Raw genomic sequence first — 12,856 nt, forward strand, 5'->3', positions numbered from 1 at the left:
ATACCCTTAGTGTTGCACAACTTCAGTGGGACTATGTAATTTTTTTTCCCTTTTTCTTTTTTTAAGCTGCATTTTAAGGAACAAGTATTTCACTTTTCTTCTTTCTTAGTCCTGACCCCTCTTACCCAAAAACTATGCAAGTATTATCCTTTAGCTAGTCTTCAGTATATTTATTTTGTTACTCCTTTATTACTGTAAGTACTTTCAAACAAAATTACTTCCTGTGTTTTTTAAACAGTCACATTAACACTTTTAGAAAAAAATCCCACAAACACAACAAATCTGAACACACGCAAACTTTTTGTGCAGAACAGCTAAGATACGCACCCATTTGATAAACTCAAAATTATTTTTCCAAAATTACAGAAATGTAGCAGAACACTAATGAATACCTATTCCCAAAAAAAAAGAGATCATGGAAAGCAAACCTCAAATATAGATGTTCCGGTGAATCGGCTTAAAGCTGCAAACTCAAGGATCAAGGTACCTGCACAAGCTGTACAAGTATCAGTTTCTGTTCCTGTTCGTGCTTCTGGATGTCTTACACCGAATTTTAAGTTAACCTACAGAAAAATAGAGATTATCATCTTTATTTTTACTAGCTGAAAGAATTTACACTCCCATGATAAGTCTGTAGAGCAACTATATAATCTATGCTTTTTCCAAAGGCAAGGGGGAAAGGAAAAAAAAAACCAAACCCCGAACCCCAAACCCCCTTTACTTTTGCTCTGCTTTACCACATACTGTCAACTCAAACAGACACATGTAATAATCCAGAAGTACCTAAAATACTCAACCCTCCAAAACAAGGCCTGGCCCAATTACCTGTTATCTGGTTCACTGGACATTTGAATAAAAGAATACCACCCTGAAAATCTAATTCTAGCAATTTATTTACCAGCAAACCAGAAACTCAGAACATCACAAGTGATCATGCAAATCAAGCTTTGTAAACATCTCGCTACTCCTGGCTCCAGAGGATACCTGCTACATGGACCCACTTTTGTTGTGGGCACAACGTAACTTTCTACATTCTCGAGAGGGCCCTCTCAGCAGAAGATTAACAAACCCTAAACATTTTGAATTAGACATTTTCACTAGAAAAACGCTGATTTACTAAGCCTAAATTTTTTATTTATGGGAAAGTTTTCAATCAAAGCCACATCTCACAAACTCAATGGATGATATTCATGTGAAGTAGTTTTCTGTCATTCAAATAATATATACCATGCTTTGTTTGAATTTGATGAAAGTTTTTACATTAAGTGAGTATTTTTAGATTACAGCTACCTTTTCCCTCTTAAAAATGTGGATGTAGATCATGAAGATTCATCAGTTTTGTGCTAAATTCACAAGCAAGTGCTTGCAAGTTAGTCTTTCACTGTCTTAGTGAGAGATATGTACACCAAAACAAAAATTACTCTCCTCAGCTACTTGGTGGTGCCTATAGTAGCAGGGAGCAAGAAATCAGTAGACAGTGATTAGACAAGATTTCTGCAGTTACTATTTACCCACAACAATGTATACTAGAATTTTCAGAGCTGGAAATGTAGGGATTCAGAGAGACTAAAACTGTATTTTAAAATACTAGCTAGCATGTATTACAAATGAGTGATTTATCAGCTTTTGATTTTCTGTACACTTAATAAACATACAAGTGATTTTAGAAACTGAAATAAAAACAAAACAACAAAAACGTTGCTTACAGAAGTAATTCTGAATTGCAGAAACCAGCGAACTTACTCTTGGATAAGGGAGACCACTAGTGGTGTTAAAAGCAGGTAAGAGCTTGTAGCCTAGTTCCTTTGCCATGTGCAGAAGTTCACCATTGTACCACTGCATGTATTCACCTTTTTCTTTCAGCATAATCGCCACTGAATGCCCACCTAGGAGACCTCTAAACACAAGAAAAATTATCCACATCTCAATAGGTATATTCATCTCAACAGCAATGCAGCAATTTCTATGATTTAGACGACTATGTACGTAACTGTGCTATGTTCACATGGCCCTAATTTTCAGAAATGCTGAGCAGATGCAACTCCAATTACACTCAAGGTGAGCTGTCAGTATTTTGGAAGCAATTCTTATTGTTCAGGACTCAGTCCTAAACTATAGTTGAATCACTGATTCATCAATACAGTTAGTCAAGAATAACAACCAACACCTCTAAAACGGCATATAATGGCTTAGAACTAACGTGCTCTGATCCTGCTTTGAGCAGTAAGTTGGACTACAGAGACCTCCAGAGGTCCCTTCCAACCTGAAATAATCTATTACCCTAAATATTGAAATATTATATCTGTTAAATCAAGTATTGGACAGTGTAATCTCTAAGACTGTTTCCATTAAGAAAAAAAACACTGCTACCTCAGCATGCACAATTTTTTTTAATCAAAAAAGCTATGCCTGCAGCAGTTAGATGGGGGCCAACTTGATTCAGTACCACTGCATCGATTCCTGCCTAGCATTTTAAAACCTTTCTTAGGGCAGGTGTCAAGCTATGCTAACTGACAAAGGCACAACTGTTTTAAATGAGGTGAAATAGCACAGAAAAGTATGCCTTAAGGACATTTAGCTAAAACCCACACTTTTAAGAGTTTTGAAAACATAAAAGCTACTCACCCAAGGACTCTTATGTTGGTTTCAAAGACAGATACAACTATGTCATTATCTAAATTAACATCCTTTATTACTTTTTTTACAGCCTCTTCAAACTCTTTGGTTTTATTTAACACCTGGAATACAAATGTAACCAGGTGTTAGGTTCCAACATAGCTAATACAGTCACACTCGGGTGTGGAAGAACAAGTGCAATGAATTAAAAAAGAAAGCATTTAACATGCCTTAGATTGATATTCTGGTCCTGCAGGGGCATACTCTGATACAGTGCAAACAGACATTAGTATTATTGTTTTTCTCACGAGATACATGAAAGAGAATAAAAGCTGTACGCCAAGAATAAAGTCACTGAGAATATACCCAAGCTATTATCCAGTGATTTATTTGTTTGTCCCTTCCCCTACTCCCACGCCATGACTGTAGTGCAACAGGGACGCAGTGGGCTGCAGGCTGTGCTGGCAGAGCGGGCAAGGACTGGCCTGCTCCGATGCCTTCCATTTCACACAAGCCTCCTACCCACCAAGGAGCCACATCCTAAGTTCGGTGAATGGTCCTAGCCATCTTCCTCCTCCTCTGAACAGTTTTGTCCTTGCACCTGAAGAACAGCTCAGGCATTTCCTACAGATTTTCTTTCACACTGACTTTCTTTTAGTTCAATCAATCTTTAAAAATCTTTGTGACTTATCCAATTCATTATCTGAAGTGCCTTTAAATTCCACAAGCGTTAATCCTGCCCTAAGACAAGAAAACAATAAATAAACCACAACAATCCATTTGAGTGTCTGGTAGAGACTGGGAGTTCCAGACTCCACATTTTCAACGTTTGTGGTCCCGATTCAAAAGAGCCAAGGGTCATCTCACAGCACATCATAAAAAGGGAACGGCTGTCAGAGAAAGAGCATTATGATTCACACACCAAATCAGTGCAGTAAGGATTTTCCAAACTTTTTAGATTCACCTGTAGATCTGAATGGCCAAAAATTCCTGATTTCCGAACTCGATCTTATGATGAAAAAATGTCAAAGATATTTCAATCTTTTAATAAGATCTATTGATTTTATTAAATAATAAATGAATTATTTCCATTTAATAAGAGATGGAACATAAAAAGTTTGGCAACATTTCGTGGCAAACATGTCCAGGGTTGCATTTTTTTAACGTATATTAAGTGCACGCAAATTCATCCATGAAACATGTACATACGATTTAAAAACAAAAATAATTCAGTAGGTATTAAGAGGTGTTCTCCTGTAAGTCAGCATGTTGCTTGAGACTAGAATGGGAAGCAAACTCACATACTTTTTTGTTAAGTTAGAGCCCAAGAAAAGCAAAATAAGAAAGCACCAATGAAACGTGAAGGAACTGTTCTAGTTTTCTTTTTGCAACAAACTCCAAACACCACCATCGCAGCACTTGGAAGTTCTTACAAGCAATAGCCACTTCAAACAGATAACCAGAGATCAAAGGTGGAGAAAAATCAGTATTTTTTTATCTATAATTTAACAAAATAGAAATCTAAAACTGAGTCTGAGCATCAGAAGACAATCTTTTTATTTTATCAAAGTTTATCAATAGATTAAACTTACCACAAGAGTGTCCAAGGTATCAATCAAGGTCAATGAAAATCTATGAAACAAAATTTAAAACAGATTTACTATAGACCTGTACGTGTAGAAATTAAACCGTTTTTAATAATAACCAATACCATAGAAGAAACTAAATTCTCACAGACCACTAGCTGCTATTCACTATTCTATGATTCTGTAACGGAACAGGAAAAGGTACAATAAAGGGCAGTAAGAGGGGGCTGAAGGTACATAGCAGCTTCTGTACTAGGAACAAGTGAACAGACTAGCGCTCTTGAGCCTGCAAAAGCTTAAGTGTCATTATATGATGATTTTTAAATTGCACATGGCATGAAGAAAGTGAATGAGAATCTGCTATTCACTGTTTCTCACAGCAAGTTTCAGCTGGTGCCGTCCAGCACTAGCAAATGGCAGGCTTAAAATAAAGAACTAGTTACTCCGTAAAAAGAGAACAACAAGTCAGATCCATACTGTTTGAAACAGGAATATCACAATACAGCTTGTCCTGTTCATATATTCTTCTCTAGGCCAGTTCTAGTGCATATCAAGCTCAGTGGACCTTTAGCCTAACCCGATAAAATTGCTCTTACGTTAAGAAACACACACCACGCATAGAATAGAATTTACAGAATATGACGGTATTAAAATTGAAAACTTTGGAAACAGTTAACAGCCGCCTATGAAGAACAAGCGTCAAGAATTTAAGCAAGTACCCAATGTTTGAGACTCTGCAGGCAACGTGACTATACACAGCGTGCAATTAAAATTCTGATTAAGTGGTCATATGCAGAGCGCAATTAAAATTCTGATTAAGTGGTCATATATTATATTTTTCTTTAATTTGTAAAGATATAAGGGCATTCTGTGAGTGTCGTTCTACAAGAGAAAGAGATTAACTAGTGGCTATGCACAACTGCATAACAAATACCAACTTTTTCCATACAAAAGATTATGCATTGCACATCTATAGAGGGGGCTGGTGTGCAAGCATACTCCCTAGCCCTCCAGCGAAACAGAACTGACCTAGCTGTCTCACCCTGTCATTTTGTGATTGCAAAGGCTTGTACCGAACATGACTGATGAACCAACTGGCAAGAAAAAGGATTATATAAGAAATCTGATAAATAATAATACAGCTGATTATTAGGAACAGGAAAAAAAGCATGTATACAGAAAATAAATAAATACATACTTGCACTATTCAATGCATCTTAAGGGGCTGAAAAGTATTTTTATTCAAATGATAGTATGTTACTATGTAAAAAAAGGTCATTAAAAAGAATGCATGAACAGGATTAAATATACATTTTCTTGACACTTCTTTCTCATGTGTCGTATCTCAATACCTCCAAGGCAGCAGGCTTATATAGGAATCTCTAGACTAAGGAACTTTTGTACATAACAAAAAATAACCAAAATGACATGCTCGATATCAGAGTGAATTAGAAGTAGTATTTAAGACAAGGACTTCAGCTGTGATTAACACTATTCTGCTTAGGGACACTGAGCGGTGATACCAACAAAAAAAAAAACAACATCAGCTATTTGTTACAAAGTATTTGCTCTATAAACATAAACAGCACACATACAGACAACACTCCTTGTGAAAAAATCAATTATAAACACATTTAGAGTAATTCAACTTTGTCTTTGATCATTCAATTTAAAATGGCGAAAAACAGTCCTTAAATTCATTTTGTTGGCCAAAGGATCAGTACTTTGTATTATAAGCTATCTTAAAAGGAAAAATATGAAAAATTTCCACATCTGAAACAACATTTTATACTTTGGCAAGGGCTTCAGGCTATCACACACATGATAATCATTTGACTAACTGTGTTTTCAGAGAGCTTTCTACCAAAAAAAAAAAAAAAAAAGGCATTTTAAATATCACTTAAGGCCAGCATAATGGATAACAGTTTACTGTTCTGTGCAGCTGACAATTAACCCTTATAACCCCTATTTAGCAGTCAAATTTACTAATACCATAAATGTGAGCTCACATTTGGAAGGCTTTCCTATGGAAAATACTTGCAGAATGATTAAAAAAACCCAACAAGACTATCTTTGGATCTCATTCACTAGTCAATTCTCTTTTTCTTATTAAGGTACAATTTCACATCAGTTATCATCATGGGAGGAAATAATAGAAGTATTTCTGCCTAACTTGCAAGAAATTCACAACTACAGCTTTCTTTCCAATAGCTTCCCCCCAACCCCCATAAGAGAACTTATGAGACAAATTACGGATTTGTCTGCACCCATAGAATCTTTTTCAACAAATTTAAGTTTGTTGCCTTGTCAACTGAAGAAACAAGTTTTATGGGCTGCAAATTATACTTAGATTCCTAGATGTTTACATGAGACAGTAACCATTTCAAACACTAACTTTCCCAAGGCATCATCCACGTCCCCTCGACTTGGTTCCTGACCCCGTACTCGTCCACGACAAGTTAAAGGCATGAGTTCATCAGCTGGATATGCATGCTCCTGCAGGGAAACAAAACAAGGGAGTAAGTTATAACAGTTACAGCCATTTCAGCAAATCCTCAGAGCCTGTTAAAAGGAAGCCCAGTTATGCTGTACTTCAGAAAAACTGCATGACAATCACAGAATCTTTGAGGTGGGAAGGGACCTCTGGAGGTCATCTTGTCCAACCCCTCTACTCAAGCAGGGCCACCTAGACCCAGTTGCCCAGTACTGTGTCCAGACAACTTTTGAATATCTCCGAGGAAGGAGATTCCACAACATCTCTGGGCAACCTGTGTCAGTGCTCAGTCACCTTCACAGTAAAAAAGTGTTTCCTGATGTTCAGAGGGAACCTCCCATGTTTCAGTTTGTGCCAGTTGCCTCTGGTCTTGTCACTGGGCACCACTGAGAAGAGCCTGGCTCCATCTTCTTTACAGCCTTCCTTCAGGTGTTTATCTACATTGATAAGATCCCCCTGAGCCTTCTCTTCTCCAGGCTGAACAGCCCCAGCTCTCTCAGCCTTTCCCCAAAGGAAAGACACTCCAGTCTCTTTGTCATCTTTGTGGCCCTTCGTTGTCTGTATCTCTCTGGTACTGGAGAGGCCAGAACCGGACACAGTACCCCAGGTGTGGCCTCACCAGTGCTGAGTAGAGGGGAAGGATCACCTCCCTTGACCTGCTGGCAATGTTTTGCCTAATGCAGCCCAGGATACCATCAGCCGCCTTTGCCGCAAGGGCACATTGCTGGCTCATGGTCAACTCGGTGTCCACCAGGACGCCCAGGTCCTTTTCTGCAAAGCTGCTCTCCAGCTGGGTGGCTGGAAATGATTAAACTGTGAACAGAGCAACAGGACCTCCTTCTCCTTCTCTCTCACCCTCTCTCTAATCTCCCAGAGAAGTCTGGAACAACTAATGGCACATGCAAAAAAAAAACCCCACCAATTAACTTGAATAGTTAATTCTGTGCTTTCTGCAACAAGGTGCATATGACACTTCCTATAACGTTTCTTAGGCAGAAGTTATCATCTCAAAGATGAGTTTAAAACCTAAAACTAATGCAGGCATTATCAAGTGGCTGATATTTCATGGAGAAATTAGTGGGAATTAGACTTTAAAGTCACTTTGGAAACATTTCCAAATTAATATTAAGTGTCTCAGGGTCACAATCAGTGATAGATAAGAGAACTCATTTAGAAGGTAAAATAATAAATTAGTAAATCACTACACAAGGCATAACAAAAGATAACATTCACAAAAAAGCTTACCAAGACCGAGCCTTTTACAAATACAACAATTTTTTTTTAGAGAGAGAGACATTGCTAGATCTTTTTTGAAAAGCAACGGTTACTTTCCACATTTCTAGAAAAAGCACTCTGCGAAGCAAGCTGTATTGTAATATTATTTCTCGTCCATCAGGCAGAAATAACAGGAGTGGCACCATTGCCTAAGTCAAACACACTGAATAAAGTGCCTGCTCCTATTCCCTCTCAAGTCAATGCGAGTTTTGTAGGTTTAAACTACCACCAAAATGGGATATCAAATGAAATAGACACAAATTTGAAATTCATCCTTGTGCAATAGGAGAGGTTTACCGAAAAATTTTCAGAGTGGCCACTGCCATTAAGAAAGATGAATTTTTAAATATATCTAATTTCAACAAACATGCATGAAATTGCCTCTCCATTAGAAGCCCACTACAAGTGATTTGGGATGGAGTTTCTCTCTTTTGATTTCATCAGGGAACTGGCTGCTGTACTGTGCTCTCCAATTCTGCTTTTAGTGGAGAACTAACATGTGGCAGGCTGAAAAAGTGCAATTACTGTGCTGAAACTGCAAGTAAACACATTCAAAGTCTTTCCAAATATATGGTACAAAAAATAATCTATATTCAAACGTGAAACAGAGAGGAAAAGAAGGAACACTCTTCTATAAATAAACAGCTCTTACAGCAACTTCTTTTGAAACTGATGGTTTGTTTCCCTGTCTACCACCCTCCCAAGTATTTTGGTCTTTGCACGACTCTGTTCTCCTCAAGTTCAACTACAAAAGCCAAAATCTAGATCATTTTAATACGGCTCAGATGTTTCTGAATATCTGTGCGAAGTATTCAGAAAAACAGATTACAGAAGTACATGACAAAAGCAATATGAAAACAAAGATCTCTGGCTTAAATCATGGAGAAAAAAGGTGATAAAAATTCTGGAGAAAATGGACTTTCAGTCTTACAAAATCATAAGGAGCTAGAAGCATTTTGAAAAATAAAACTTCACTTATTCTCTGTCTAGAGCAGGAAAGACTACTGGGTCAAGCGATTTCCCAACTCGTAAACCAAGAAATACCTACTGGCCTCAAGTGACTGACAGTTTCACATATTCTTTCTGACAGTCAAGAAGAAAAAATCCCGATTATTACAAATATTGTTGAAGGACTGAAAAAAAACAGCAGCTTTTTACTCAAAGCTCCTGTTAACAACAGAGAAAAAAGACAAGGGAGTTTCCCCCTTGCACACAAACATGAATTTTCAGTCTTCTAAATATGCAAGTCTAAAGCACCTATTAATAGAAACAGAAAATCAAAACTTTTCAGCTGGCGGTTTCAAAAGCAGCTGCAAAAATACTTAATTCTCTTGCTGTCAGAATCAAGTCTGATACCCTAATCTTTTCTTCAACTTTAAACAAACAAGTCATATTTCTCTGTTTGTTTAGTGCTCCAGCATACGTGGCAAGTAAATATCCTTTTGGCTTCAAAGTTTCAAGGAGAGCTGAAGTCATTCTTCTCTTTCATCCAGAACTTTCTTGCTTCAGATGTAGCAAGACACCTACAAGTTTCCAATTTATCACACAATGAAGAGTAGAAGCGCAGATCCCTTCTACCGGCACACAACATTTTATCCAATTTTGCCAAACACGTAACAGTTTTTACTTCAGAAACCATGGGAAACCCAAGCCAAGTGTTTTCACAGAACCAGGTCCCAAGTAACTAGTTACAAATTATCACCAAAAAGCCTGATGTTTGTTAAACCGCTAAGGCATCAAAGAGCAAGAGTTAATGTTAAAAAGAAAAACTACACTCACTTTGAAAATACTCTTGCTCGGCTTTCTATCCATTAATTCTATAACTCTCATGTACTGTATAAACTTGTAACTCACAAGCTTTTAAGCTTGTACTACACATTAAAGTGTTAAACCATAATACAGAAACTGGGACATGTGGCAAGATACTGTCAAGAGACAGTGGTTTGTCCTGCAGGAACTGGTGCAACTTAAAAGAGAGGGGTTTGTGCAACAGCCACAAAGAATGTACAAAAAGACTGTTAACGTAAACTCAGTAAGAATGGATCTTTTATATTTACCTTATTCACATTTACAGTTTCTCCTCAGAAGCGTATTACTTATAGTATATTTGAAAGTAAGTATTACTTGAGGAAAGTCAGTCCACTCTAAGTGATTCTTTATTCTTAAACATATCTAAACTAAGCTAACGTATTTCAAGGTTGATTAGAGTGCAGAATGGCTCACATATCCAGAACATGAAGACACCTGCACAGAAAATCACAAGTCATATTAAAAGAAACGACAGTGAGCATGGCTCACTGTCATATGACAGTCACATACTCAGAAGAGGCTATAATGCGTAGATACGACACCAGATCCCCTTTTTGTTCTACTTCGTTCTACAAAGTGTTTGTTTGTAAAAGAGCTACCAAACTGCATCTAACATATCTTACCACAGAAGAAATATTGTACATAATTTTTACCCACAAAATAACTAAGATCAATTTGTATTCTCCAGAATCTGATGATTACAGACAGCTCTTCCTGAACTTCCTTTTCCTAGTATTTTTAGGAGTCTGGAATTTCAAACCATATACTTTACCAAAGATGAAAACTGTTCATAACTTGATGTGAGATAAACTGGTTTGAGAAAGATCAGGCACAGATTAACAGAGTTACTGCTAGCAATTCCTAGCTACCATTCTGAAAGCCACCATAACCCTCCTGACACTGCTCTTCCTGAAAGTAACATTTGTTCATTTCTTTTTAAAGGCTATACAGGTGCTCTTATTTATTTTAACTTTGTTTTCACCCCTACCTCCCTGCTATTTCTCTAGAATGTCATTTACTGTAAGTTGTTTTCTCTCCCAGGACAGCAATAACAACTCCGAAAAAGTGAAACAAACAGGTATTTTACTTACCATATAATTGCTATATGCATGATCAAACATTTCAAGCACTTGGTTTCTAAAAAAGAAAAAAGAAAAAGCATTAGCGGTCTGCCTCACAATGGCCTTTAACACACGATCTTAGAACAGCAAGAAGTATTACATTTTAATATCTGAATATCAGTAACAGGTCCTCTACGGACATGCTCTACTCAAGTAAATGAAATATAGCATAATAATTTTTCCTAATTCGGCTACTTTCATTCACTGCAGAAAGGAAAGACTATTTCTTGGCCTAACATGAAATTAAGTATTTGGGGATCTCTTTCAGCCTCCTGTGCTTCCCCTTAAATAGCTGTAGATGTCACCAACACATTAAAGCTAGAGATGGGACACATTCCATGCTCAGCAAAAAACGGCAAATAGAATTATGTTCTGCTTGTAATCACCAATGCTAAAACCAACTGACACAGCATAAATTCCTGTCCGTGATTCAGAAAAGGACCATAAGTTATGAGGTACACCTCTTCCTTGCATTAGAAGTCTTGGCAAGCAAATGCTGCAGAAAACCCTTGTAGGTACATTTATTTTACGTGTTTGAAAAGCAGTCAAGGTGAGAAACGCTACTATATAAAAAAGCACTGTTTTTTTGAGAGACAGCACTACTTCCAATCGTTCCTAACTGTTTTGCTGAGGAGCCCTGGAAGGAAAAAGAGCATGCTAATTTCTAATCAACATAATTCACAATCTCTGCCGATAAGACTGAATGTAAAAGAGACAAGAACACAATTATATTCTAAATATCTGATTTAGTGCAATGACTTGGAAATTTAAGAAGTAGTTTTAACTCATCAAATGCATTAAGTCACCAAAAGAGCAGAGTATGATGCTTTTTTCCGGTACTTCACAGACTAAATCCAGCCTGCAGTTCTGGGATCCACTGCAGCAGTCAAAACCCCAGGGTCTGGCACACAAGTGCCATGTCCAGATGCACCAAGCATACAACGCTGTCCACTGATGTAGCATAAGAAAGCTTCTTTTTCTCTACATGAGAAAAAACTTTTATTTCTCTATATGAAACTTACACTTACAGGGCATTTTCTGAAAGAATTTCTGCGACTGACATGATCTTTTCATTAAATAAATAGACAGATTACCTGCTGTTATTCAGAAATGACCGGGTTGGTGCCCCCAAATACAAACCGTGGCAAGACACTACTTGCATATGCCAGGGACATCAGATGATACAGCAAGTGCAAGTTATGAATGCAAAAATTTTAAAACCAACTGGTGAATGAAATTTAAACTCCTTATGTCATCACATGAAGAAAACACACAAAACATCATATGCACAAAGTACCCTGAGAACCCAAGATGGAAAACCCCAGTAACTGTAAACATCATCAGAGTTAAATATCAGCTTATATCTAACGATTAGTAACCATGAGAGTATCCAGAGTGTTTCTCCAGCACACTTTTTGCATCATTACTCTGTGCGACTGACCAGTAGATGGGAAGAGGACGATGAGTATCAGCTTCTTGCATAGGGGACCAAAGTAGTTTACCTTATATGCAGGAACTAGGCAAGAACACATGTAAACATTTACCTTTTTTATGACTCGCATGCTCCAGAGGCATAGCCATAATAAGACCAACTGATGATGAATTTAGATTTACCTTTGATCACTTTTACCCGTAATTACACGCAACCACTGGCTGCAACCTTCAAGACCGGAGCTCCCAAGTATATGGCAGAAGGGTTTGACCCCACACCAGCAGAGGCGATGAGGGGCTGCCTGCCCCAAACAGCCATGGCGACCTGACCCGCAACACCAGCCCAGCTCTGGCATACACACCTCAAACACTGACGGGAGAGCGATGCCACGCATCTCGTGGAGTCCTCAGGGGGGGAAGGAAGGGACAGGAGAGACGTTCCCGAACGAGGGGCACATCCGCACCCGTCAGCCCAAGCCAGCCCCCGGGGACAGCGCAGATCCCCCTGCCGGGGGGACGCCGGT

At 38.0% G+C, this 12,856-nt stretch overlaps 1 protein-coding gene across 1 annotated transcript in view; it reads right to left on the reverse strand.

The window, feature by feature from the left end:
• Positions 1 to 12,727, reverse strand: part of EDEM3 (ER degradation enhancer, mannosidase alpha-like 3) — a 27,648-nt gene extending 14,921 nt beyond the window's left edge. Inside the window, exons 1-7 of the mRNA XM_009581571.1 lie at positions 12,516 to 12,727; positions 10,872 to 10,917; positions 6,598 to 6,698; positions 4,209 to 4,248; positions 2,626 to 2,738; positions 1,744 to 1,897; positions 429 to 563 (exon numbers count right to left, since the gene is read on the reverse strand). Coding sequence (XP_009579866.1) covers positions 429 to 563; positions 1,744 to 1,897; positions 2,626 to 2,738; positions 4,209 to 4,248; positions 6,598 to 6,698; positions 10,872 to 10,917; positions 12,516 to 12,727 — 801 coding nt within the window. The remainder of the gene's footprint in view (positions 1 to 428; positions 564 to 1,743; positions 1,898 to 2,625; positions 2,739 to 4,208; positions 4,249 to 6,597; positions 6,699 to 10,871; positions 10,918 to 12,515) is intronic.
• Positions 12,728 to 12,856: the final 129 nt, after the last annotated feature.

The sequence above is a fragment of the Fulmarus glacialis genome, unplaced genomic scaffold (genome assembly GCF_000690835.1).
Source record: "Fulmarus glacialis isolate BGI_N327 unplaced genomic scaffold, ASM69083v1 scaffold16787, whole genome shotgun sequence".
Taxonomy (NCBI): domain Eukaryota; kingdom Metazoa; phylum Chordata; class Aves; order Procellariiformes; family Procellariidae; genus Fulmarus; species Fulmarus glacialis.